At 40.0% G+C, this 27,502-nt stretch overlaps 4 protein-coding genes across 6 annotated transcripts; all 4 read left to right on the top strand.

Moving 5' to 3' along the window:
• Positions 1–2,242: 2,242 nt before the first annotated feature.
• LOC146360619 (nectin-1-like) lies at positions 2,243–4,431 on the top strand. The gene is made up of 5 exons (XM_084921917.1): positions 2,243–2,433; positions 3,002–3,340; positions 3,429–3,725; positions 3,803–3,841; positions 3,948–4,431. The coding sequence occupies exons 1-5, from the start codon at positions 2,349–2,351 to the stop codon at positions 4,112–4,114; spliced, it is 927 nt and encodes a 308-aa protein (XP_084778043.1). The 5' UTR covers positions 2,243–2,348; the 3' UTR covers positions 4,115–4,431.
• Positions 4,432–9,546: 5,115 nt separating this feature from the next.
• LOC146360618 (OX-2 membrane glycoprotein-like) lies at positions 9,547–17,160 on the top strand. Of its 2 annotated transcripts, XM_084922595.1 has the most exons (7): positions 9,551–9,867; positions 14,697–15,035; positions 15,152–15,445; positions 15,525–15,557; positions 15,644–15,740; positions 15,827–15,893; positions 16,538–17,160. In XM_084922595.1, exons 1-6 carry the CDS (start codon positions 9,804–9,806, stop codon positions 15,867–15,869), a joined length of 870 nt encoding a protein of 289 aa, XP_084778721.1. In that variant the 5' UTR covers positions 9,551–9,803; the 3' UTR covers positions 15,870–15,893; positions 16,538–17,160. The 2 variants fall into 2 exon arrangements, with proteins under 2 accessions (XP_084778720.1, XP_084778721.1); XM_084922594.1 differs by lacking the exon at positions 15,827–15,893 and having other exon boundaries at positions 9,547–9,867.
• A 2,001-nt stretch (positions 17,161–19,161) lies between these two features.
• Positions 19,162–22,858, top strand: LOC146360617 (nectin 1a-like). 2 transcript variants are annotated; one of them, XM_084922568.1, is made up of 10 exons: positions 19,162–20,107; positions 20,364–20,702; positions 20,797–21,090; positions 21,170–21,202; positions 21,289–21,385; positions 21,472–21,600; positions 21,675–21,713; positions 21,823–21,919; positions 22,005–22,069; positions 22,679–22,858. In XM_084922568.1, exons 1-6 carry the CDS (start codon positions 19,969–19,971, stop codon positions 21,512–21,514), a joined length of 945 nt encoding a protein of 314 aa, XP_084778694.1. In that variant the 5' UTR covers positions 19,162–19,968; the 3' UTR covers positions 21,515–21,600; positions 21,675–21,713; positions 21,823–21,919; positions 22,005–22,069; positions 22,679–22,858. The 2 variants fall into 2 exon arrangements, with proteins under 2 accessions (XP_084778694.1, XP_084778693.1); XM_084922567.1 differs by having other exon boundaries at positions 21,823–22,069.
• Positions 22,859–25,264: 2,406 nt separating this feature from the next.
• Positions 25,265–26,973, top strand: LOC146360616 (OX-2 membrane glycoprotein-like). The gene is made up of 3 exons (XM_084921254.1): positions 25,265–25,328; positions 26,272–26,628; positions 26,738–26,973. Exons 1-3 carry the CDS (start codon positions 25,265–25,267, stop codon positions 26,971–26,973), a joined length of 657 nt encoding a protein of 218 aa, XP_084777380.1.
• The last annotated feature ends 529 nt before the right edge of the window (positions 26,974–27,502 follow it).

The following is a 27,502-nucleotide window of genomic DNA, read 5'->3' as shown; positions in this document are numbered from 1 at the left end:
GTGAGCGAGCGACTCTGTTTTCTTTACGACCTAAATGCGTGCTGATTTGCTGTAGTCAGTTTGCTCTGTGGTGATTGTATAAATTAAAGTGTACTTCACTGCAGACAGGACATACAGTGAGATTTGGCATGTGGTTTCTGGGAAAATAAACTTAGTGTATAAGATGGAATTTATAAACAAATCAGCAAATATAGTAACTTAAATGTAAATTGGAAGAAACTGATCTTTAATTATGAAACAGGCACACACAGAAGTCAAAATAAGACATGCTTATAACGATATAATGGTTAAAAATGGCAGACGCAATTAAAATAAGGCATTCCCAAATTGCAGAATTAACATGATTGCACTTTGCATAACACACACTGATACGAAATAATTGTCATCTAAATCAGAACCTTTCTTGCCTTCCTTGGTGCAAAGTCATCAATAATGTCATCATATGAAATCTGGTCAGCAATTGCATGATTGATGCTGATGATGGCAACACCAGTGAGGCGTTCCTGAGACATAGTGGACCTCAGATATCTCTTCACAAGTTTCAGCTTTGAAAAGCTCCTCTCTCCTGAAGCCACAGTTAGAGGCAGAGTGACTGCAATTCTCAGAGCAGTCCAGAAATGTGGTTACATTTGCCATGCAAAACATTCAGCAGCTCAAGAGAGGTCAGCGATGTTGATGCAAAGTCAGGCAAATTCGTAATCTCTGGCATCCAACTCTAATTGGCCTTGAAAAAGCAAAGTAGCACTGAGGGCCTCACACTGTTCAGTGAGGTCATCATTTGAGAGATTTGGAAAATGTGTTAGTACTTAGTTTTCTAATGTGGTGAATCTCGCTTGGATGGAAGACGCTGCAGCATCAACAGCAACATTAAAAGATCACCTACAGCTTCTTTAAGGCATCACTCAATGGCTCATCAAATGATTTGTAAGAGAAGTGCTGCTTTGTAGATCTCAGTCTTTTCTGCGGCAGAACAGCCTCTATGTTCATGTCCTCACACATATCCTTTGCAGACATTTGTGCAGATGCAAAGCCTGTTGCCCTGTAGCTGTAGAGACCTCGCTCTGTCTTTTTGAGCAGGTTGACTGCTACATCACATGCATGTTGGGAGACTGCATGAGTTTGCTCACATGGTGGGTTTGGTTCAGGATGTCATACCACACCCTTGTGCAAATGCTGAATCTGCATAATCCCACCTCCTCAGACAAAGACTGGGCTTTGGTGTGGTCTCTCAACTCAATCAAAGCCTCTCTCACTATTTTCTCTTGTAATGACACAATCCGAATCACAACTGACAGATGTTCAGTGTGGCTAATATCTGGAGTGCAATCTAGAGTTATGGAGAAAAAAATTTCCAAGCTTGATATCATCAACCATTGTTGAAGTGATCCTGCTACTCAATAAATCAATGAGTTTGTTTTGTACATGGTAACATGGTAGCTGCTGTGACTGCAAGAGCCTTTCTGGACAAGGTTAATGCACTCCTGTATTATGAGTCAGTACTGCTCTCTATCTTATTTTCTCAGCCTGCAGAAGTGCCGTCTCTTGTTTGCTAATTGTTTCACCTTTTTAATCCTCACTACCATTTTTTTCCATGCTTTCATGGAGTTGTGGTGTTCATGACTATTGTAATACATTACTTTGTAATTACAGTAAGTTCCTAAATAATGCAACTTAATAGTGTAAGGATTTTTGTTGTTTTGCAAAGTCAGCTAGACTACAACATTATACTTTCATCCGGTTTTAGTGTAGCACAGTATGCAAATGGCCAATCAACAGCTATTATAATTCGTCACACATTCGTCATAATGACACATCCGCTTGCTCGCTTCTCCTCCTCTTCTATTCTCCCTTTTCTAAACTGAGCAGCTGATGGCTTTGACCTTTTCTTGTCCATCTTCCATTGGTGTTCATTTTGCGCTCCGTAACAACACCCCTCCCAATCGGAGAATCGTCACAACGTAAACTAATAAACTTGCACCTTAGTGCGCACATTTGGTTTGTATCGTTTTTCCCCCTGCGATTGGCACAAACCAGGAAGAATTAATTGTGACATAATGGGCTTGGATTGACGATATTATGAATGAAATTAGCTTTATCAGGAAGCACCCCACCCCCTCCTGTTTTGAAGGTAAGGGGCCCATTTGAAATCATTTATTCTTGAACGGGCTGTCTGTTGAATTCTCTCTCTCTCTCTCTCTCTCTCCTCATGCACTTCCTTTCGGGGTCAAAACCTGTAACCGTGAAGAGTTGTAACTAGTTGTTTCCACCCTTTTTTACTACACGTTAGTGCCCAGCAAAGAAATGAACCAACGAGCTTGTTTTCACATACACAAACGGTGAGATCGTGGATGTTTAATTTCCCGGGGCATGCAGACAACATGGCAGGACGCGCAGTCATAATCGTCTTGTCTTTGGTGGCGATCTTTTCTAAAGGTGAGGGAGATACTGTGTTTTCTTTATGACACTTAATGTGTGGCGATTTATTGCTCTGTGGTGAGCTTCTGTAGTGAAGTGGATTTCACTGCTGAAAGTGGATTTGACGTCAAGCGGAGCAGCAGAAGGAGGTAATAAACTTAGCAGGAGGTGAAATTTCTTAAGAGCTGCTGACAATTCAACGGTCTCTTTGTTTTTTCTCTTATCCACATGATGGTTTATTTACTCATTTAAGAAGGAAGAGTGTGGGCTAGAGGAAAGTACTCAAAGGAAGAGGTTAGCAAAGAAAAAGTGTGATTTCATAAGAAAAATGTAAAGTGTTGCATTGAATGGAATCTGGTCAAACGAAATGTACTTGACTGGTACACATTCAGTTTATACGAAACACATTTTCTTTGATAATTTCTTTGATACTTTCGTTTATTTAGCATCAGAACTACTTGGGCAGCATGTAAGTGTGAGAATGAAGGTATAAGTGTGTGTTACATGTGTTACATTCTGTGTGAGTAAGGGTTGGACTTGAACTTGAACTGAATATTTAAAGTGCCTTGATCTTTATCTCCTACAGGTCTAACAGCAGTGATCCAAACACAGCAGACTGTGCTGGCAGCAGTGGGAGAAGATGCTGAATTCAGCTGTCAGCTCTTGGACACTAAAGACGTCCTTCAGGTCACATGGCAGAAAAGCTTACATGACGTGGAGACAAATGTTGCCACCTACAGCAAGTACTTTGGCCAAAAAGTGAATACTGACTTTACTGATAAAGTTGAGTTTAAATACACTGGACTACAGAACTGCTCCATAGTCATCAGCAATGTGACAGAGCAGGATGAAGGCTGCTATAGGTGTTTGTTTAACACTTATCCTGAAGGCTCCTTCATTGGTAGAACCTGCCTCCAAGTTTACGGTAAGAACTTTTACCATCTTGACATAAATGTGTGAGCAGCTGGTGTGTTTGTAAGAACATGTTGATGATTTTTCCTGATCCTTCACAGAGCTGCATGAACCTGTTGTTGATGTCAGAGACTCAAACTCCGCTGAAGAGTGGGTTGTTTCCTGTTCAGCCACTGGTCGACCTGCTCCCACTGTAACACTCAGTGTCTCACAACAAGACCTCAACTTCTCACAGTACAACACTGTCAGTGTGTCCAACACCAACGCTACATTCACTGTCACCACTACAGCTGTGCTCTCAGGTTCATGTAAACACAGCACACAGGTGGGATGTGCAGCACGAGTGCTCTCTGCTCCTCACAGAGAGGTGATGGTGACGATTCCTGATGATGATGATGGTGAGAAGCTCTTTTGAAGTCACTGATTTATAAAATGATGACTACTGTTATTGTAATGCTTATGTTTCTTCTACCAGAGCTAGATGAGAAATCAGGATCTAATCCCAGGAATTTAGGTGTGTTAACATTTGTATGTTTTAAAGTAAGTTTTATCATTGAGTCTATTGACTTTTGATAGTTGTTCAAATTATTATACTCTTCTTTCTGCTGTTTGTCTCAAAGGAATCAGAATTTCAGCCATTCTGTCGTCTGTGGTGTTGTTGGTGGTCTGTGCTGCTGCACTCATCTTTTTCGGGTATAGAAAGAAATCTACTCGTCTTAAACGATGTTGTTGTTTGTTTGTTTTTGTTTCAGCTGATAAATGTTTGTGCAGATTTAACTGTTCTTAAATCTGTTGTCTGTCACAGAGAGAGCTCATCTTCTGAGTAATCAAACTCCGAACTTGTATTTGTTTTTTCCAAGCCATCCCTCTTTCCAGAATACTCAGAATTCCAGAATTTTGCAACCTTAAGAGCGACATGAAATATTTTTCTTTTTCTGGTGTTTGTAGATCTGGATCATCTTAATAGAGGTTTCAGCGATTACACCACGATCCACGACTTTCACCTTTACCAGCAAGAAATGTTTTGACAAATTGTTTCTACTGGTCCATCTTCTGTTTTTGTTTCTGGACTTTTTTTTAACAAATTTTGAAAAGAAAAAAGAAAAACACTCACACACAAAGCATTCATTTTTACTCATGTTGCAGTTTCTATTTCAGTAGTTTCTGCTTTTATTTATCTATTTTTATATTTATTCAATATTGTGTTTTTGGCAGATTTTTTAACATTAAGCTACTTGAAACAAAAAGTGTAAAAATGAGCAGGAGTGACTAACCTGAAACTGTTCTTGTTATGTTCCCTCTGTGGTGTCAGAACACTAACAGGGCTTATACCGAGTCTGACTGATACGCACGGTAGCTTCTTCGCATGTTGACTTCTTCTTTATTGAGATAACACAGAAGTTACACACACACACATAACTGGGCGTGGTGCCCCTACTGGCGATGACTTGCATAGCACACCATAACTCTTGGTTCATACATAACAGTTCTTATCAATAATTTTGGCTGATCGATTAAATTGCTTTTATTGCAGTAATTCCTCCTAATACAAACAACCATGAAAACCTGAAGTTGCAAAAAACGGCCACTGGGGGTCTCGGCTTATTCATGGGGAGCATGTTGAGACATTTACTGGTCAATAAAACAATAGTCTCAGCTGAACTCTTGACGCGCACACACATACACTTACACTGATAAGCACTCACTCATCCCCCTCCCTTTCCAAACGCCTTCGATGCTTGTTTCCTGCGGGGGAACACGGCGGGTCTGTGTGCCGCGCTGGAATGGTAGCGCTGTGCAGGGCGGCTGCTGTGTTCGCTTCGGATTACTCCTCACCCCCCACCCACTCCTGTGGCTTGTCATGTCTTTCACAATGTTGTGCTGTGGACATTTATGTGCTTTTTGTGCAGAGGAGTTTTTTTGTTTCCTGTTCTCATGCTGTCCTACCATGGAAGCACAGCATGAGTAGAGGTCTCTGTTTTTCCTCTTGTACTTTCCCATTGTTGTGTACATTTCAGTGTTTTTCTGTAACGCTGGGATATTTGTCAACCTAATAAAACGATATCAACGATTTTTGTCAAGTATTGTGGGTATAACGGTTTATTCTCATGGTAAATGTGCAATCAACACTGTGCTCCTTTTCAAAGATGTGTGTAGTAAATGTCAGCAGCTTTTCACCTGAAACTCTATAAAACTTTTAAGATTTTGTAAGTTCTCTGTGTCATACTGAACCTCCTGAAAGAAAGTTTCCATGTAACATCTTAGAAATATGGTATCTAACCAGATTCATACTCTGGATGGCATTACCTTGGCCTCCAGTAACGCTGTGAGGAACCTTGGAGTCATTTTTGACCAGGACATGTCCTTCAACGCACATATTAAACAAATATGTAAGACTGCTTTCTTCCATTTGCGCAACATCTCTAAAGGTAGAAATATCCTGTCTCAGAGTGACGCTGAAATCAGCATGTCCAAAAAACTCACTGAAAAGCCTTCAGCTAATCCAAAATGCTGCAGCAAGAGTCCTGACAGGGACTAGAAGGAGAGAGCATATTTCTCCTGTTTTGGCTTCCCTTCATTGGCTTCCTGTTAAATCCAGAATTGAATTCAAAATCCTGCTCCTCACATACAAGGTCTTAAATAATCAGGCCCCATCTTATCTTAATGACCTTGTAGTACCATATCACCCTATTAGAGCACTTCACTCTCGCTCTGCAGGCCTACTTGTTGTTCCTAGAGTATTTAAAAGTAGAATGGGAGGCAGAGCCTTCAGTTTTCAGGCCCCTCTTCTGTGGAACCAGCTTCCAGTTTGGATTCGGGAGACAGAAACTATCTCTACTTTTAAGATTAGGCTTAAAACTTTCCTTTTTGCTAAAGCATATAGTTAGGGCTGGACCAGGTGACCCTGAATCCTCCCTTAGTTATGCTGCAATAGACGTAGGCTGCCGGGGGATTCCCAAGATGCATTGAGTTTTTCCTTTCCAGTCACCTTTCTCACTCACTATGTATTAATAGACCTCTCTGCACTGAATCATATCTGTTATTAACCTCTGTCTCTCTTCCACAGCATGTCTTTTATCCTGTCTTCCTTCTCTCACCCCAACCGGTTGCAGCAGATGGCCGCCCCTCCCTGAGCCTGGTTCTGCCGGAGGTTTCTTCCTGTTAAAAGGGAGTTTTTCCTTCCCACTGTCGCCAAAGTGCTTGCTCACAGGGGGTCATATGATTGTTGGGTTTTTCTCTGTATCTATGAAGCGCCTTGAGGCGACTTTTGTTGTGATTTGGCGCTATATAAATAAAATTGAATTGAATTGAATGTAGTCCTGAAGATTTACTCCATGTAGATGAGTTCCTTTGCACACATTAAGATATAGACTGTATTCTGTGAGCATGGCAGGTTATTTTAGTTCAATATTGCAGGCTTACAGTGTGTTCGTCTTAAAACATGCACACTGTTGTCATTCTCACTGTACTGCTGATAAACACATTTTGAAAGGTAAAAAAATTTCACAAAATCAACCTGCTTGTGTGCGTCTTGGTTTATATCAGATTTCCACCACAAATCTTTTAGAAAACGTGATCGGATGGAAGCTTTTGATTATCTGATTGTAAAGAATTGGAACACAAGAATGAAAATCATTTAAACAGTTCACACATGTACATATGCATAGAGTAGATGCACTGTCACCACTACAGCTGTGCTCTCAGGTTCACGTGAACACAGCACACAGGTGGGATGTGCAGCACGAGTGCTCTCTGCTCCTCAGAGAGAGGTGATGGTGACGATTCCTGATGATGTTGATAATGAGGAACTCTTTCACTGATTTATAAAATGATGATTTCTCTGTGATTCTGATGTTTGGTAAGATGTCTGTGAAGGTTCTCAGTCATCCAGGTCATCGTAGTCAAAGGAGCTTGCAAAGAAAAGCGTCTGGACTGCTTTAAGTTACTTGAAGACGTTTCACCTCTCATCCGAGAAGCTTCTTCAGTTCTAAGGTCAAATGGTGGAGAGTCCCAGATATAAACCTAGTGGGAGTATCCCCCCACAGAGGGACAAAAGGACCCCCTGATGATCCTCTAATCGCCTGAGCCAAGGTGTGAAACTGGGTGTGGGTCCCAATCAGCCAGAGTTTCGGGTGTGTTCATTGTGAAACCTGGCCCCACCTTATCATGCGAATTCATGAGGTCAGATGGCCCAGGATGTGAGTGGGCGTTAAGGCGTCTGGGAAGGGATCTCAAAACTGGATTATAGATGGCAGAGAGTTGGTGTCGTAAACCCCCGCCTCTGTTCAAAGATGGTCGCTCACAGTGGACATAGATGGCTTCTTTCACTCCTCTTTCAAACCATCTGTCCTCTCTGTCCAAAATGTGAACATTGGCATCCTCGAAAGAGTGTCCTTTATCCTTAAGATGCAGATGGACTGCTGAGTCTTGTCCTGTGGAGGTGGCTCTTCTGTGTTGTGCCATGCGCTTGTGAAGTGGCTGTTTGGTCTCTCCAATGTAGAGGTCTGGGCATTCCTCGCTGCACTGTACAGCATACACCACATTGTTAAGTCTGTGTTTTGGCGTTTTGTCTTTCGGGTGAACCAGTTTTTGTCTGAGCGTGTTGCTGGGTCTGAAATGCACCGGGATGTCATGCTTGGAGAAAACTCTCCTAAGTTTTTCTGATACACCGGCTACATAGGGGATGACAATGTTGTTGCGTCAGTTTGGTAAGGTGTGTTAAAAGCCAGTTTTCAATGTATTATCAACTAAACTCTGATGTATAGCTCTGTCCAATAAGCTTTTACTCTGTTTAGAATACTTTGATACTTTCGAATATAAACAGAATAATGATATAATTTTTAGTTTTCTTTTAATAAACGACTAAAACATCGTCAGTGAAACAAAGTAACACTTAGCTCAACAGGTGAACACCTCCTGACAGACACCAACTAAACATTCACCGTCACCACCAACTAAATTTTGACAAATTTTTTCTTTCTTTCTCTTTTTGTGTGTGCCTTTCCATAAAAAATAAAAAAATAAACAAAATAAAATGTAAAAAAAAATGTGCTAAAGCTTGACAAACAACTGATGCACTGAAGCATTCAGAAAATATTAATTGCACATTGCAGTTTTTGTGTGAGTACTTTGTACAGTTAATTTTTCCCCCCAATTTTTAAAGATTTTATTGATGTTTGTGGTGAAAAAAATGATGGAAAAAAAATGATGGTTATTGTGTGCCGACACATATTGGCACACAATATGTGTTGTCCCTGAGCTGATGCGGCACATGTGTTAAAAACATCATGTGTTGAGACTGAGAATGGGGGGGGACTAACCAAAGTACCCCGTGCCTTGATATTAAGTTGAAACCATTGCATTCGTGTGGATTTGTCTCTTTCTTGCCGAGTGAGCCCACTAGATGGCACTACAGCGTCAGTGCACAGGACATTTCCTTGTTTCCACTTATCGCCAGAACTTGCTCGCTGTGTTTGAGGAAAACTTGCAACACTGCTCTGTGATTTAGTGGAGAAAGTATGTTTTTCGCCTTTCGCTTTATGTCAGCTGGGTTACGACTGCGACTATGAACTGGAAATGGGAAGCCGATGGATGGATGATAATGCAGGGTTTCACTTGTGTACAGTGCTGTGACATGAAGATGTAAACTAACTAAAGTCCAGTGAAGGCGTTTACTGTGGACTCCGGTATGAAGCCAGTTTAATTCAACCTTAAAAGTTAATCATCAGATTTAGATCGACATGTAAGTAATTTGCAGATGTTCGGTGATCCATGCACAGCAAAATCTCCAGCGTTAAATTAACACTAGAGAGTGTCTATATGGGTCCACTCCTCTAAGTGTTAAATATAACACCGTTGAGTGTTAAATGAACACTTTTGACAGTGTTATATTTTTAAAGGTAACCTAGTCAGTTTTGAAGATTAACAATGACTAATGCTGAGCAGTGCTGATTTTCTGACACTGGAATATTTCTAACATTTTGAGTTATTTTCTCAGTGTTAGAAAATCAGCACCGTTGGTCATTGTTAATCTTCAAAACTGACTAGGTTACCTTTAAAAATATAACACTGTCAAAAGTGTTCATTTAACACTCAGTGAAGTGAACCCATATAGATATTCTCTAGTGTTAATTTAACACTGGAGATTTAGCTGTGTGGGGAGTGGCTACAGCGCATGCGGCAGTTTCCTGCGATCTGCCAGATTGGTGTCAACTATCGACTGTACCATTATAATAAAAGGGGGGCAAAATGGCGACACGTGCCTTTACATCGCACTTTAAAGTGATAATTCTCGATTATTTTTTGTTATTTGTCTCACTATATGATCATGTTCACATGTATTATCTTATGATTCTTTTTAGCTAACCTGTTAAACGTTTATATGCATCAGACCAGCTGACAGTTTACCCGTAACTGTAGTAGCTGAGCCCAAAGCCAGACAAAGAGTCAGCCTGAATGAATGAAGTTTAAATGAAATGTCCTTTTTTGGAGTTTTGCTTTATGTTGTTGCTGTTTTTATTTCTGGAGCCTTTGAAAAGGGTGAGAAGAGACTGCATGTTAATTATTATAATATATGAGTTTGACCTTTTTATACAGTAAAAGGTCATTTATTTTGTTCCCTCATAAGAAAATGACTCGTTTCAGTTGTGGTGGTGGGAGAGGTCGCTAAGGTGAAGTAACCATTTTGATAATGTTGTGATACAGGTACAACCACAGGCAGCATAAAAGAGTGTTTTCTGTGGGTGTAGCTGAGTATTTAGGCGTTACTATCATCAGGGGTGTGTGGATGATCCTGATGTATGCAGGAAAGGCACTTCAACTTGTTCTGTGAATTATTCATATCAATTCTCATTTAAATAAGCAAATACGATAAATATAATAACTACATTATTAAAAAGATAGATGAACATAAAAAAAGTAAAATTTAGTTTTTTTTTCTCTGCACTTACGATTCCAGGGTTCTGGCTTTAGCTACTTTGTAATCACTTTTTACTCAAGAAACATCAATTGCTGGGAACTCAAAGAGTATAAAAAGCTACCAGGCTCACTGTTAAGGACAAAACAACAGTCCTTATCACTCAGGAGTTCCTATTTCTCCACCCTGCAATGATTTAAAGAGGGATTTATAGACGTGCACAGCTTGGTCCACTGCCCTCCATTTGTGGCTGTAATCACAGACTGCAGTAAAATCATCAGTGTCTTTAGACTCAGCCCCAACAGCCACCCCAGTGGTCAGTCATTTTTTTTCCCATCTATAGAACAAATTACAGACTAAGAAGACACATTCTGACATTTGATTCTACAAACTCTGACATTTTACAACGTACTTAACGTTCATGGAAATGATGGTGATGGGTCAACACAAACCTGTCTTTGTTTCTCCTGCATTCTCCAGCATAATTCAATGAAAGCCTGTTTATACAGACAGAGTTCTGAATCTTATGACTCTAATATGCCCTGTGAGTTAATACTTGCCTTTTTTCCAACACAGAAAGGCAATTGTTGCAAACAGGGTAGTGATCTGTACACAAGTGTGTGCTACTATGCTTGTATTTGTGGGGTTTATAGAAAAATAACCTCACTGCAATGTCAGGTGACCCCATAGCACCACATAGGAGAGACCTGGTATAGTTGTAACATTGGGATCACTGAATTGATCATATGACTCCTATCTCATCCCATGATCACTTCAGTGTTTAGCCACTTCCATCCCTGATTTGGGGCGATGGGGCAATCGTGGCTCAAAGAGTTGGCAGTTCGTCTTGTAACCAGAAGGTTGCCGGTTTGAGCCCTGGCTCGGACAGTCTCGGTCGTTGTGTCCTTGGGCAAGACACTTCACCTACCGCCTACTGGTGATGGCCAGAGGGGCCGATGGCGCGATGTGGCAGCCTCGCTTCTGTCAGTCTGCTGTGGGGCAGCTGTGGCTACAACTGTAGCTTGCCTCCACCCTTGTGTGAATGAATAGTGGAATTGTACAGTGCTTTGAGGGCCCCGAAAAGCACTATATAAATGCAATCCATTATTATTCTTTCACATGGTGGTTATCATGGCTGTAAGCAACTGCATGTAGATTGTATTGAAGAAAACTGATTTTGACATATGAAATTAATTCTTTTGACCAGCACTAAGCTTTGTTAGGAGTTAAACAGCTGCAGACCAAATAATATGACTAACAGTATATTAAATAGGCAAGCTGTAATGCATTTGCCCCCTGCTAATTTTAAGCCACTATGCTAATAAAGTTAGTTAAACAATGACCGACAAGGGTGGGGTGAGTTGTAACATATGCTTTCAATGTGTTACAACAATCCCCTTCCCCAAAGTATGAATAGGTTGTTGATTTTAAATATGCTAACACATATACTTTTACAGCTTGTCTAGATAGTGGAAAAGAAAAAGTGATCAAGGTATGCCTGCTGATATTTAAAAAAAAGAAAAAGGCATCTGATGGGGTCTCAACGAAGGGTGAGTCAGTCAGATCTTCCACGTAACACTGAGCAGATACTCCAAGTCATTGCAAAAGCTTATGGAAGAATAACAGAAAAAAGCAAAAATGGAAAAAGAATATCTTAGGAAAAATATATGCAAGCAGAAGAAAAAGAAAGTGAAATCTGCCCCAAAAAAATTTGAAAAATAACACTGAAGATTCTGAGACAATGAATGACGAAAACCTTTGCATTGGTAACTCAAAGGCAAAAGAAGTTTGGGTAAAATTTACCCTGTGCAGTCTTTGGGCCCACCAAGCCTGCACTCCAGAGCTACCAACATTCATCTGTCAACATTGTGAATCTGATTAAGAATATACATGCACACTGCCATTGGTTTTTTTGATACAGATAATATATAACAACATTGTGTGTGTGTGGTGTTGAGCTTTAACAACACACCAAACCACACCCTGAACCTGCCGGTCCACTCATCCCCTGCCGCCATGCCACAGAACACACCCAACCACAAAGACCTACATCTTTTTCGGACAGGTGCATTGTACCTGTTTGTACCTGTCACTGAACTGTTTATTGAGTATTTGTGTTTGTTCTCTTAAGCTAATTTACACACCCACACACAGCAGAGTGCATTTGGGTTTTGTTTAGTCACAAAGAGAGTTCTTTTATTCCAATAAACCAGCAGTCCCCAACCTTTTTTGCACCACGGACTGGTTTAATGTCAGACAATATTTTCACTGACCGGCCTTTAAGGTGTTGCGGATAAATACAACAAAATAAAATGATACGACCAAGACTAAAACTGTGGTATTTTTTAAATTACTTTATTAGTAGCGTCCTCCTGAAATGTGCCAACAACATTGAGAGCAACATCCTCCTCTCTGCCCTTTAATGGTCTCTGGTATTTCTTTCAAAATAAGACACACAACTACAACACAGGAAAAGACCCAGGGAAACAGAGTTAATGATAAAAACCCCGAACACACAACTACAACACAGGAAAAGACCCAGGGAAACAGAGTTAATGATAAAAACCCCGAAAACCATAAATTTCACACCTGGGCCTCAACTCTCATGGCCCAGTACCAAACGTGGCCCGATGAGTGCAATAAACCACTCTTTGAAGCATGTCCTCTGGTGTGGGCTCTGTTTTTTTGTTTCTTTTGTCTAATTGTTACAATTCTTCCCAGCATTTGTTACAACCCACCTGGGTATTAGGGTACATTGTAACAAATTTAATGTTAACACACGAGGTCTTTTCTTGCAGGGCTTTGAATAGATCCCATTCATTGGAAATAAAAGTGGGTATTTTGTGTAAAAGTTTGAGAGCTTCAGGTGCTCAACCAAAAAGTCCTGTCAATGATCTCACTGAGAGGGTTCAGGCCTATGCAGAACAGCAGCAGGGACAGCATCTCCTTGATCCTGCACTTGATTGTGACTTGTGCTTGTGCTATGGGCTTAAAGTAGTGTTGTACGCCACATCCCCAGTGAGCTCCCGATGAAGGCTCTTAGGATCCTGTTGATCTTATACAATTATAAGCATTCCAGGATCCATGTGTGTGGCATCGAGTCTTAGGCTTTCTTGTAGTCAATCCAGGCAGTGCACAGGCTGGTCAGTCGGGAGACTGCTCTGTCTACCAGGGGTTGGTGTTTCGCTCCTCTGGTATTCCTGCCTTTCTGTGCCCCGCTCAAGTTTTTGAGCCATGTGCCTGTTCATCTTAGCCGCTATGATGCCTGACAGGGGCTTCCGTGTGGTACAGATTATTGGCCAGTAGTTAGATGGGACTGTCCCTTCTGGGGGTCTTCAGGAATTAGGGCTGTCCGGCCTTCAGTAAGCCATACTGGGTGTCCAGTATTGCTCCATCTCAAGCCTTGGTGGTGCTGTTCTCATATTGTTCCCCCTACCACTGAGAGTACAACTTGGATGGTTCCGTGGCGAACAGCAGGTTTATTCTCCTGCCTTCGATCTCTCGGGTATACTTCTTCAAACGGCTGGCCAAGGCTGTGATTCTTTGCTTGGCAGTTTCCAAGGCCTCAGGTATCGACAGTTTGCTGTACTTTTTAGGCACCTTCTTCATTTGACCTTTCTGACACTCTGATAGTTGGCTTACCTCCCTCTGTATTACCTTGATCTTGGCCTCTAGCTTCCTTCATGGAGGGTACTGCTCCTTGTGGTTCTTCAACTTGTAGCCAAGCATCTCACTGATCATTGCTGCTATAGTGTAGATCAGCTGGTTAGTTTTGGTAATAGTCACAGTGGGCATTTTCCATAGTACTCCATTCACATCATCAAGTCGATCCTCATAGGGTACTTCAAGTAGTCTTGGTAACCGGCTATGGAGGATCCAGGTTTCAAGTTTCATCATGATCCTATGTTTCAGGTCAGTTCCTCTCACACATCACACTTACATCACACCAAGCCCCAAGTGTGATGTAAGGATCCTATGTTTCAGGTCAGTTCCTCTCATACTCAACGATCCTTACATCACACTTGGGGCTTGGTACCCAATCTCGGGTGGCGGTGATGATATCTCCTCCCTGACCTGTCATCCTGGCTCTTCCTTGCAGCAGTAGCATTCCAATAGCAGACGATTTTCAGCCTGTCAGTGTGTTTGGCAAATCAAGCATATAAACTGTTTTGGGTTTTTTTTTTGTATTATCTGATGCGTATGGACCAATGCTGATGTGAATGCTGATTGCGGATTGCAGCTTTTTCATAAGGTGCTGGCTTTGATCCTTTCTTTAATTTGATATTGTATTTGTTTGAGCAGAATGTAAATGTGAGTGTGGAGGCAAAAAAAAAAGTTGTTAATTGCAGGAATAATGATAGCAAACGGTACTAGACTTGTGTCAGTAAGGATTGCACTTGAACTTGAATAGAATATTTAAAGTGGCTTACACCTTGATCTTTATCTCCTACAGCTCTAACAGCAGTGATCCAAACACAGCAGACTGTGCTGGCAGCAGTGGGAGAAGATGCTGAATTCAGCTGTCAGCTCTTGGACACTAAAGATGTCGTTCAGGTCACATGGCAGAAAATCTCTCCTGATGTGGGGACAAATGTTGCCACCTACAGCAAGTACTATGGTGAGAGAGTGAATGATGGCTTTACAAATAAAGTTGAATTTAAACATACTGGACTACAGAACTGCTCCATAGTCATCAGGAATGTGACAGAGCAGGATGAAGGATGCTATCACTGCCTGTTTAACACTTATCCTGAAGGCTCATTCACAGGTACACCCTGCCTCCAAGTCTATGGTGAGGACTTTTACCTTCTTTAACCAATAACAAGTTCTTCAAACAGTGGACATAAATGTGTTAGCAGCTGGTGTGTTTGTGAAAACATGTTGATGATATTTCCTGATCCTTCACAGAGCTGCATGAACCTGTTGTTGATGTCAGAGAGTCAAACTCTGCTGAAGAGTGGGTTGTTTCCTGTTCAGCCACTGGTCGACCTGCTCCCACTGTAACACTCAGTGTCTCACAACAAGACCTCAACTTCTCACAGTACAACACTGTCAGTGTGTCCAACACCAACGCTACATTCACTGTCACCACTACAGCTGTGCTCTCAGGTTCATGTAAACACAGCACACAGGTGGGATGTGCAGCACGAGTGCTCTCTGCTCCTCACAGAGAGGTGATGGTGACAACTCCAGATGATGATGGTGAGAAACTCTTTCAAAGTCATTGATTTATAAATTAATGATTACCCTGTGATTCAAATGTTTGGGTTCCTTCTTCCAGGTTTGGATGAGAAATCTAATCAGAGAAATTTCGGTATGTCAAAATGTATACTTTTTAAAGCCAGTTTTTCTTTTCCATCTGTTGATATTTAAAATGTAATACCCCCTCTTTGTCCATAGGATCCAGGACTTTAGTCATTCTATCCTCTGCTGCGTTGTTGTTTGCCTGTGTTTCTGCACTCATCTCTGTCTGGCTTAGAAAGAAATCTCAGAGCAGGTAATCCTCTTAAACAGTGTTGCTTTTTGTCTTTTTGTTCAGCTGATAAATATTTGTGCAGATGTAACTGTTCTTGAATCTTACAGTCAGTCACATCGGCCGGTTGAGATGAATGACATGGCTACCTGAAGCTACAATGAGAGATACTCAGGAGTAAGTCAGGCTTGATGCATCATTCTGCATCTACAAAGTTATAAACCCAGCTATGAAAAATTTGGAATGCTGTTAAATATGAATAAAAGTATAATGCAGTAATTAGAACATTTTATAAACCTATCACAATAGAATGTTGAAAGTATATCAAATTGATGAAATGTAAATCTAATGAAATAATGAAATTTTTAGCTTATTTTGGATTTGGTGTCTCTAAACGCATCTCAAAAATGTTGCCACAGGACACCAAAAGTTCAAAATGAAAGAAACAACTGGAAGAACATTTTACAACTAACTAGATTAACTGTCAAAATGCTAGTAGTATAAAATGAGGATTTTAAAGAGACAGGGTTTGTCAGAAAATGGCCAGATGTTGACTTTTAAGATTGGGAACTTGGAGAATAATGTAATAAAACATGCAATGGAAAGTTAAAATTAAAAATATGTTGTGACATTTGGAATTTTCTGACTTACCTCCAGAGCTCCTTTTTATTCTTTTACTTCCTTTGTAAACTAATGTAAACTGCATGTCAACCAAACTGATGCATATGTCTTTCCACTAAGCTATTACTTTATTTAGAATACTTAGATTCTGTAATATTGACAGAGCAATGATATAATGTTGTTTTTATTTTATTTTAAAGGACTAAAACATCTTCAGGTAAACAACGTGACAGTCAGCGCAAAAAGCGAATGCCTGCTGACACCACATGATGATCTGGGGCCTTTGAGTGATGAAACGTTTCTCCCACAAAACGCTACGTCCAGATGAACAGAATCAACTTTTGGAGATTCATTTGCAATAGCATCAAACTGCAGTTTGACAGATTTTTGCTTTTTTTGTTTACTTTTTGCTTTTTTTTTTTTTTTTACCAAGAAGAGTGTATTTTCTAAAACAATGGTGCTAATTTGACAAATAACTGCACTAACGTTGTACTAAAGAAAATGGTAATTGTTACAGGGAAATTGCAGTTTTTATAACATCACTTTGTGCTATATATTTATAGCATATTTATTTTATTTATTTTTTCACCAGTTTTTAATGTTGTTATACCTTTTTATATTTGGAAACACGAGACCATGTTGTCCCATAACAAAACAGCACTGAAGTTCTGTTTACAAAGCACTAAAATGTGTTGCACTGAAACATTTGCAAACCGTTAAATAATATTATTGTCCTGTACATTTCAATTTTCTTGTACTTGGTGCTGTTTATTTTTTACATTGTTTTTTAAATATTTGAAAGAAAAATTGAAAATGCAAGAAAATAAAAATGTACTATAAAAAGTAATGTTTTGTTGTCATTTTACAGATATTTATATTTTCAATTTGACTTACTTTAGATGACTTTAAATGAGAGTCAGCAGGAGTGAGTGACTAACATGAAGCATTTCTCAGTACCTTTGGCTGATTGATATAATTTCTTTTGTTGCTGGAATTGATATGATTGATACCAACAACCAAATGTAAATAATTCCCAACAGATTTTCAGCTAAAATTGAATAACATGGCCCCTGAGGGTGCCTTTTTATTCATGATAAAAATGTTGAGGTGTTGAGGAGAACAGATTTGAAGTTTATTATTAAAAGGACTAAGCATTTGTTAAGTCAGTGTAAAACTTTTGGATTTCTTTTGTTTTTTGTTTGAATAAAAGACATAAGAATCCAAATGTGTTTTAAGTAGACTGTAGGGCAACACCCAGCGTAAAATGCTAATATGCATATAGAATAAATTTAATGCTCTATATACTCCAAGGAGCTTGGAAAGAAAGCGACTTGGCTTCTTTAAGTTTCTTGAAGATGTTTCACCTCTCATCTTAGAGGCTTCTTCAGTTCACTGGATGAGAGGTGAAACCTCTTTACGAAACTTAAAGAAGCCCAGTTGCTACCATGATATCATGACCTTGATAACTGAGAACCTACACAGACATTGACATATATAATTACAACAGTTAAAACTGTTGTAAAACTATGTTCCCTACAACCTTGCCTGGAACAGGATTACCAGGGACCTGTAGCAGCGAGGGTGCTTGAGGGAGAACACCTGTTGACCTGGCCTTAGCCCATGGGGCCTGGCAAGGCAGAGCATGAAGAGGAGACATTGTCTTGACCTCCTGTAGACCCACCACCCACAAGGAGCGCCGTAAGGGTCAGGTGCAGTGTGTGCCACGTGGTGGCAAAGGGCGGAGACCCTGGCAAACTGATCTCCGGCTACTGGGACAAATGACTGGGACATGGAACGTCACCTCACTTGTGGGGAAGGTGCCTGAACTAGTACATGAGGTTGAGAGCTTCTGTCTAGATATAGCCAGGCTCACCTTAATGCATGGCTTAAGTTCTGGAAGCAGTCCCCTGGAGTAAGGCTGGACTATGTCCCAGTCTGGAGTTGCTGTTGGTGAGAGGTGGTGGGCCCCAGGTATCTTGGTACCCATTGGCTTGCTGCCTGTAAGTTGGAGTTTTTCCCGTTAGAGGGTTTGTTCCCTGCACCTCTGGGCCGGGGAACGGGTCCTGACTGTTGTCTAGCTTACCCGCTAAAAGGCAGTCCAGAATACCCAGCCTTCTTGGAGTCCCAGGGTGGGGTGCTCAAGGGTGCTCCAGCCGTAGACTTTGTCATCCTACTGGAAGACTTCAACACTCATGTGGGCAATGACAGTGAGACCTGGAAGGGTGTGACTGGGAGGAACGGCATGCCTGATCTGATCTGATTTAAATGACAATTTGTCCATAACAAATACCGCTTGCAAACAAAATGTCCTTAAGTGCATGTGGAACCAGGAAGCCTCCGGCCATAGACTGATGATTGATTTTGTCATCAGATCTCTGTCTGTATGTTCTGGCCACTGAGGGGAGGGGAGGGACTGAGCTGGCTGTTTTCCCCAAAGGACAGATTTTTTTTACAGGTCTGTCCTTTGTGTTGGACTTGAACTTGAACAGAAATCCTTGGCTTTGAAGGACATTCTTTAGATCACATGACATCACTTGAAGGACATCTACCATTCTCTACCATGATGGGGAGACAAATGTTGCCACCTACAACAAGTACTTTGGTCAGAGAGTGAATCATGACTTTGCTCAAGTTTAAACCTACTGTACAGAACTGCTCCATAATAATAGGAATGTGACAGAGCAGGATGAGGCCTTCTATCACTGTTTGTTGTTCTCTGACAAGTGGAACAAATATGCTGGATAACAAGGTGTCACCAGCCACCAACCTGTAACACAAATGTTGATTGTTCTTTTCATTCAGTACGCTGTGTTGTGTTGTGAATGGAACTCACTGAAGTTTAAGCCTTTCTTCTTTGTACCATTTCATATAACGAGGTGAAGTAGAGACACATATTTTTTCACTGATAAAAAAAGTGTTTCCTTTCTCAGTGTTTTTTGCTGTTTGGTCTTTTTAGGTTGTTGTGACTGCAGATTGTATTATTGCAACACTTTTAGTCACAAAGTGTTATTTTTGTGTTCATAGTTTTTCTACAGTGTTCCCTGAAAAATTATACATGTGTATGTATATGTAACAATTTATTGTCTCATGTTCCACATATTTACTTTTGTCCAGCTAATTAATTATGGTAAATGGTGTTTGTAATTTCACTTGTGTACAGTGTTTTTGTTTGCAATTATGACATTAAGATATAAATAAACAAACATACAGGATTTTCTTATCTTGGGGAGCCTCAGTTAGGTTGCTAAGATCTGTAGCTTTACATTGTGGGATGGAGCTTGTTTAGTTAAACATCATAGCTTAAACACTAGTTTGATCCACATCATCAACATGCAATTTAGTTGCAACTACACAAAAACATAACCACACAACACAGAGATGTAATATTTCTAGTTCAAAAATAATCTGAAAACGTTTGACTTTTTACAGAAACTTTTAATCTCTCTTTTCTGCACGGTCAGAAAAACCTTAGGAGAAGTTAAACAACTGGTTAAACCAGAAAGCAAACAAAGAGCCCATTTTCTTAGTGCTAATATGAGTAACACAAATTTTGATTGGTTGGTTCATTCAGTACATGCTATAATGGATGTAAATTACTGGACAGAAGTTTAAAACTCTTGACTTTCCCTTTATGTGGTCAAACAAGTCACACATGCTTTTCCTGTGCAGCCTTACAGTTCACCTCGCATTGAATGAAATGGCGAACATTGGAGTTTTACTTTACGAGTTTTATGTTGCTGTCATTTTTATTTTTGGGAACTTTGACAAAGGTGAGATAAACTGTATGTTAATTACAATATGAGATCTAAGACAATTTTAACAGTAAAGGCTCACTTCATTCATTTTTTCCACAGGTACAGGCTCAGGTTTCAAAGGATTTTACTTGTGGTGGTGGGAGAATTATTAGTAAGGTGAAGGTGAAAATGTGTGTCATGTCAGACCTGTGGGAGTAACACTGGACTTTCTGTTTCAGTAAGTGTTGAATTTGAACAGAGTGTTTGTCTTGCTTGACACCTTTATCTACAGCTCTAACAGCAGTGATCCAAACACAGCAGACTGTGCTGGCAGCAGTGGGAGAAGATGCTGAATTCAGCTGTCAGCTCTTGGAGACTAAAGATGTCGTTCAGGTCACATGGCAGAAAGTCTCACAAGATGTTGAGACAAATGTTGCCACGTACAACAAGTACTTTGGTCAGAGAGTGAATGATGGATTTAAAGATAAATTTAAGTTTACATATACTGGACTACAAAACTGCTCCATAGTCATCAGGAATGTGATGCAGCAGGATGAAGGATGCTATCACTGTCTGTTTAACACTTATCCTGAAGGCTCTCTGATAGGTAAACCCTGCCTCCAAGTCTATGGTAAGAACTTTTACCTTAATGTGATTAAATGCACCAGAAACTGGTTTATTCTTGACAACATGGTCCTTATAACATATCTCCTGATCCTTCACAGAGCTGCATGAACCTGTTGTTGATGTCAGAGAGTCAAACTCTGCTGAAGAGTGGGTTGTTTCCTGTTCAGCCACTGGTCGACCTGCTCCCACTGTAACACTCAGTGTCTCACAACAAGACCTCAACTTCTCACAGTACAACACTGTCAGTGTGTCCAACACCAACGCTACATTCACTGTCACCACTACAGCTGTGCTCTCAGGTTCACGTAAACACAGCACACAGGTGGGATGTGCAGCACGAGTGCTCTCTGCTCCTCACAGAGAGGTGATGGTGACAAATCCAGATGATGATGGTGAGAAACTCTTTCAAAGTCATTGATTTATAAATTAATGATTACCCTGTGATTCAAATGTTTGGGTTCCTTCTTCCAGGTTTGGATGAGAAATCTAATCAGAGAAATTTCGGTATGTCAAAATGTATACTTTTTAAAGCCAGTTTTTCTTTTCCATCTGTTGATATTTAAAATGTAATACCCCCTCTTTGTCCATAGGATCCAGGACTTTAGTCATTCTATCCTCTGCTGCGTTGTTGTTTGCCTGTGTTTCTGCACTCATCTCTGTCTGGCTTAGAAAGAAATCTCAGAGCAGGTAATCCTCTTAAACAGCGTTGCTTTTTGTCTTTTTGTTCAGCTGATAAATATTTGTGCAGATGTAACTGTTCTTGAATCTTACAGTCAGTCACATCGGCCGGTTGAGATGAATGACATGGCTACCTGAAGCTACAATGAGAGATACTCAGGAGTAAGTCAGGCTTGATGCATCATTCTGCATCTACAAAGTTATAAACCCAGCTGATGATAACGGTGAGAAACTGAACTCAGTGATTTATAAATTGATGACTACTTTGTGATTGTAACTTTTATGTTTCTTCTACCAGAGCTAGATGAGAAATCAGGATCTGATCCCAGGAATTTAGGTGTGTTAACATTTGTATGTTTTAAATGTACTTTTTCTTATGTTGAGTTTACTGTCTTTTGATAGTTGCTCAAATTATTATATTCTTCTTTCTCGTGTTTGTCTCAAAGGAATCAGAATGTCAGCCATTCTGTTGTCTGTGATGTTGTTGGTGGCCTGTGTTACTGCACTCATTTTTGTCTGGTATAGAAAGAAATCTCAGAGCAGGTACTCGTCTTAAACAGTGTTGTTGATCTTTTTTTTTTCAGTTAATAAATATTTGTGCAGATTTAACTGTTCTTGAATATTTCAGTCAGTCACACAGGCAGGTTGAGATGAATGTTATACCTACCTGAATCTACGATGAGAAATAAAGGGGTAAGTCACTCTTGATCCGTCATTCTGGACCCATGAAGTTACAACACGAGTTGTGAAAAAGTTGGATTACTGTTAAATATAAATTAAAACATATTTCAATAATTAGAAAAGCTCATGAACCTATCATTTAATAACAACAGAATATAGTAAGCATATCAAATGTAATGAAGTAATAAAATGTGACATTTTGTTATTGTGTGAAAATACTAGAAATAATTTCATGAAAATATTTAGCTTATTTTTGATTCGGTTTGTCTGATTGCATCTGAAAAATGTTACCACAGCACACCATAAGTTTAACATGTAAGAAATAGAAGGAGGAACATTTTACAACTAATTAAAGGTTGACTTTTAAAATTGTGAACTTATAATTATAATGTAGTGAAACATGCAATGGAAAGTAAAAATTAAAAATATGTTGTGACATTTGAAGTTCTCTGACTTACCTCCAGAGCTGCTTTTTATTCATTTACAATCTAATGTAAACTGCATGTCAACCAAACTGATGCATTTTTCCACTAAGCTATTACTTTGTTTAGATTATTTACATTCTGTAATATTGACAGAGCAATGATATAATGCTTGTTTTTTTTGTTTTTTAATTTAAAGGACTCCAACACCTTCAGGTAAACAACATGACAAGTGGGTACCTGCTGACACCACATTATGATCTGGGTCCTTCATTTTCAACAGCAACAAAACTACATAATGAAAAAAATTTACTTTTTTCATCAAGAAGAGTGTATTACCTAAAACAATGGTGCTAAAATTTGACAAATAACTGCATTAAAGTTGTACTAAAGAAAACATCAATTGTTACATTTACATTGACAGTTAAAATAGTTACAATTGTATTTTTTATAATATCTTCTGCACTGTGTATTTATAGCACATGTATTTTTATTTTATTTTTCACCAGTTTTAAATGTTGTTATTCCTTTTTACATTTGCAATAATGTGACCATGTTGTTCCTTAACAGAACAGTTCGAATGTCACGGTTTGGCATGGCAGACCGTGGGGATATGGGGAATGAGGACCCAGGCGCGGTGCTCTGTGTATAAACAGTGCGTTTATTTACAGTGATGGAAACAATAACAGTAAATCCCCGTGACTCCCGTGTCGTGTCTTCCCAAAAAGTCCGTGCTCCGTGTTCTCCACTGCCGTGTGTCCACACACACCACGTGCCTGCTGCCCTCCGATGTTCCACGCTCCTCCTGAGGGGAAAATGACAGAGGCAGCCGTCAAGACACTCAATTCCAGTAGGCATACACTCACAGACTTTAACTAAGCAGAAGACTAACGTGGCGTCTCATGGAATGATCCCGCGTCGGTGGGAGCTCCAAGACTCTCCTAAGTAGCTCCCCCGACGAGCCCTGATCAGCGGCAGGTGTGTAGCTTCGGGTGTGGCCAGACCGTCAGCAGGGCCACACCCACCAGGCCTGAAGGCGCCCGCCGAAACACATACATATACACACACACACACACACACACAGGGAGAAGGACAGCAACACCAAATATACATACAATAATAATAATAATAATATAATTCATAACTGCTCAGGGATCCTGGGTCGCTCAGACCCAGGATCCCTGACATCACAAGTTTAACAAGCACTAAAATGTGTTGCACTGAAACTTTTGTAAACTGTTAAATAATATTATTGTCCTGTAGATTTCCATTTTCATGTATTTGGTGCTATTTAATCTTTACACTGTTTTTAAAGTATTTGGAAAAAAAAATGAAAATGCAAGGCAATAAAAAATAAAAAATAAAAAGTGATGTTCTGTTGTCATGTTACAGAAATTTATATTTTAAATTTGACTCACTTTAATTAATTGAAAGTCAGCAGGAGTGGCTAACATGAAATATTTTTCAGTAATTTGGCTGACTGATATCTTTTCTTTTGTTGCTGGAATTGATATTCATACCAGCAACCAAATGAAAATAATTCCCAACAGATTTTCAGGTAAATTTGAATAACGTGACCTCTGAGGGTGTCTGTTCATACATGATAAAAATGCTGAGGAGTTTAGGAGTACAGATTTGAAGTTTATTACTAAAAAGACTAAGCATTTGTTAAGTACGTGTAAAACTTTTTGATTTCTTTTGATTTTAAAGACATAACAATGCAAATGTGTTTTAAGTAGACTGTAGGGGAACTCCCAGAGAAAAATGCTAATATGCATATAAAATATATATAATGCCCTTTATAGTCCAAGAAGCTTGGAAAGAAAGTGACTGGACATCTTAAGTCTCTTGAAGATGTTTCACCTCTCATCTTAGAGGCGTCTTCAGTTCACCAAAAGAAGTCCAGTTGCTACCATGATATCATGACCTTGATGACTGAGAACCTACACAGACATTGACATATATAATTACAACAGTTAAACTGTTGTAAAACTGTGTTCTCTACAACCCTGCTGGGAAGAGGATTACCAGGGAACTGGAGCAGGGAGGGTGCTCGAGGAAAAATGCCTGTTGCCCATGGGGCCTGGCCGGGCACAGCATGAAGAGGAGACATGCACTGATCTGCCACCTACGGGGAGCGCCGTAAGGGTCAGGTGCAGTGTGTGTCAGGTGGTGGCAAAGGGCGAAGACCCTGGCAGACTGATCTCCGGCTACTGGGATAAACGACTGGGACATGGAACGTCACCTTTCTTGTGGGGAAGGTTGCTTGAGCTAGTACATGAGGTTGAGAGCTACATACAGACACAGATCTGAGCAGGGGTCTGAGCAGGCTGTTTTCCCTAAGAACACATTTTAGCAAGTCTTTCCTCTGTGTTGGACTTGAACTTGAACAAAGTATTTAAACCCCCCCCCCTCACACTTTGAACTATAGCTCATGCACCTCTAAGAGCAATGACCTTACTCATGAAGTTGAGTTTAAATATGCTGCACTACAGAACTGCTCCATAATAATCAGGAATGTGATGGAGCAGGATGAGGCCATCTATCACTGTTTGTTTAACACTTAAGGTTCTCTGACAAGTGGAACCTGTAGAGACTTAGTGGCTCTTAGAAAGAGTTAAACAACTGGTTAAACCAGAAAACAAACAAAGAACCCATTTTCTTAGCTCTGACAGGAGTAACACAAATTTTGATTGGTTGGTTCATTCAGTATATGGTATAATGGCCAAACAAGTCACACATGCGATGTCTCTGCATCCTTACAGTTCACCTAACACTGAATCAAATGGCAGCAGTTGAAGTTTTACGTTATGTTGCTGCAATTTTTATTATTGGGATTTTTGACAAAGGTGAGATAAAACTGTATGTTATATGATTTAGGACTTTTTAAACAGTAAAGACTCCTTTCTTTCGTTTTTCGAGAGGTACAAGCTCAGGCTCAAGGACTTTACATGGTGGGAGAATAATTAAGGCGAAGGTGAAAATGTGTGTCACGTCAGACCTGTGAGAGTAATACTGAACTTTTTGTTTCAGTAAGTGTTGAATTTAACAGAATATTTGTCTAGCTTCACTCCTTGATCAAAGGCTACATCCACAGTAATGCGTTTTCGTTTGAAAATCGTTGTATTTCAATGTATCACATCGTTTTCTCTCCATTTTGGCCTCCCGTCCACACTGAGATGGCATTTTCCCCAAGGAAAAACACAGCGTTTTGAAAACGCTCCCGAAAACTCATACATTTCAAAACGGAGCTGTCCCGTTGCAGCGTGGACACCCGAAAATGCAGACTTTCGAAAACGATGATGCATTTTAGTCATGTGATGCAGTCATGTGACCAATTAAACAAAGATAGCAGAGGGCATTATACAGCAGTTGTTTTGTTTGCTCTCAATTTTGACAGACCTACTAAAGATTAATATCAGTTTGTACATGCTCCAGATAGCCTTTCTTCAAATTCTTTAATTCTCATTCGCTTTGGCAACTTTGTACTTTTGTGTTACTCAACAACTCCACCTGAATGTTAGTCCATTTAAAAAACTCGACCTTTTGCTGCAACGTTTCAATGAGCCGGAAAGTAAATAAACAGCAGACAGAAATGAGTCATGCCGAATCTTCTTGCGCTTCATGCATGCGCAGGACTGGAACGTAAGCGTTTTTGCCCGTTTCAATGTGGACGCACAACTCTGTGAAAACGACTAAAAATGCTAGTGTGTACGTGGAGCGTTTTCAGACGAAAACACCGTTTTCAAATCTATCCGGGCTAGTGTGAACTTAGTTTATATCTACTTATAGGTCTAACAGCAGTGATCCAAACACAGCAGACTGTGCTGGCAGCAGTGGGAGAAGATGCTGAATTCAGCTGTCAGCTCTTGGACACTAAAGACGTCCTTCAGGTCACATGGCAGAAAATCCCACATGATGTTCAGACAAATGCTGCCACCTTGAGCAAGTACTTTGGTCCGAGAGTGAATGATGGCTTTACAAATAAATTTGGCTTTAAACATACTGGACTACAGAACTGCTCCATAGTCATCAGGAATGTGATGGAGAAGGATGAAGGCTGCTATCGCTGTCTGTTTAAAACTTATCCTGAAGGCTCCTTCACGGGTAGAACCTGTCTCGAGGTCTATGGTAAGAACTTTTACCTTCTTTAACCAACAACAAGTTCCTCAAACAAACACAGTGGAAATAAATGTGTTTGCAGCTGGTGTGTTTGTAAGAACATGTTGATGATATTTCCTAAAAATTAACCTTTTTGTTGATGTCAGAGAGTCAAACTCTACTGAAGAGTGGGTTGTTTCCTGTTCACCCACTGGTCGACCTGCTCCCACTGTAACACTCAGTGTCTCACAACAAGACCTCAGCTTCTCACAGTACAACACTGTCAGTGTGTCCAACACCAACGCTACATTCACTGTCACCACTACAGCTGTGCTCTCAGGTTCACGTAAACACAGCACACAGGTGGGATGTGCAGCATCAGCTCATGATTAAATCAATTAAAATGACAATTGCACATTTTATGACATAAAAACTCAAAAGATTTTGGGTCTGTTTTTGCATGTACACAAACATGTAGACAAGAATAAATGAAAGCACCTTCAGCGCACTTAGATCACATTCTGGGAATAGTTAAAAGATCTGAACCTAATAGAGCTGAGAGATCTGATTGGGTTGTAAAAAGTAAGTTAGATATGTACTGGGGGGGCAAACTGCTGCAAGCTTTGTGAACTAATAGAAGAATTTTAAAGATAATTCTATATTGTACTGGGAGCCAATAAAGTAAATTTAATACTGAGATAATGCGGTCAAATTTCCATGTACTTGTTCTAATTCTGGCTGCTGCATTTTGGGCCAGTTGATGACAGCTTACTGAAGATTTGTCTTGTAAATAGAGTGTTGCAATCATCTAACCTACTTAATATGAAGGAGTAAACCAATTTCTCAGAGCCAGTTTGAGATAGGAATTTTCTAACCTTAGATATACATATTTTTAGGTGATAGAAGGCAGTTCTAGTAACTT

This window comes from Perissodus microlepis, chromosome 23 (assembly GCF_051167445.1).
Source record: "Perissodus microlepis isolate ML-2025 ecotype Zambia chromosome 23, ASM5116744v1, whole genome shotgun sequence".
NCBI lineage: Eukaryota > Metazoa > Chordata > Actinopteri > Cichliformes > Cichlidae > Perissodus > Perissodus microlepis.
Note: the sequence above shows the minus strand (reverse complement) of the source record. Positions and strands in the feature narration are given on the sequence as shown.

Excerpts from the sequence above, each read along its gene's own strand:
- LOC146360618 (XM_084922594.1), top strand. The coding sequence starts at position 9,804 with ATGTCCTTTTTTGGAGTTTTGCTTTATGTTGTTGCTGTTTTTATTTCT. Across the intron at positions 9,868-14,696 it reads TTCTGGAGCCTTTGAAAAGG|CTCTAACAGCAGTGATCCAA; the intron begins GTGAGAAGAGAC and ends TATCTCCTACAG. Across the intron at positions 15,036-15,151 it reads ACCCTGCCTCCAAGTCTATG|AGCTGCATGAACCTGTTGTT; the intron begins GTGAGGACTTTT and ends GATCCTTCACAG.
- LOC146360619 (XM_084921917.1), top strand. The coding sequence starts at position 2,349 with ATGTTTAATTTCCCGGGGCATGCAGACAACATGGCAGGACGCGCAGTC. Across the intron at positions 2,434-3,001 it reads GGTGGCGATCTTTTCTAAAG|GTCTAACAGCAGTGATCCAA; the intron begins GTGAGGGAGATA and ends TATCTCCTACAG. Across the intron at positions 3,726-3,802 it reads GATTCCTGATGATGATGATG|AGCTAGATGAGAAATCAGGA; the intron begins GTGAGAAGCTCT and ends TTCTTCTACCAG.
- LOC146360617 (XM_084922568.1), top strand. The coding sequence starts at position 19,969 with ATGTGGTCAAACAAGTCACACATGCTTTTCCTGTGCAGCCTTACAGTT. Across the intron at positions 20,108-20,363 it reads TTTTGGGAACTTTGACAAAG|CTCTAACAGCAGTGATCCAA; the intron begins GTGAGATAAACT and ends CTTTATCTACAG. Across the intron at positions 21,386-21,471 it reads AGAAAGAAATCTCAGAGCAG|TCAGTCACATCGGCCGGTTG; the intron begins GTAATCCTCTTA and ends TGAATCTTACAG.
- LOC146360616 (XM_084921254.1), top strand. The coding sequence starts at position 25,265 with ATGGCAGCAGTTGAAGTTTTACGTTATGTTGCTGCAATTTTTATTATT. Across the intron at positions 25,329-26,271 it reads TATTGGGATTTTTGACAAAG|GTCTAACAGCAGTGATCCAA; the intron begins GTGAGATAAAAC and ends ATCTACTTATAG. Across the intron at positions 26,629-26,737 it reads TGGTAAGAACTTTTACCTTC|TTGATGTCAGAGAGTCAAAC; the intron begins TTTAACCAACAA and ends TTAACCTTTTTG.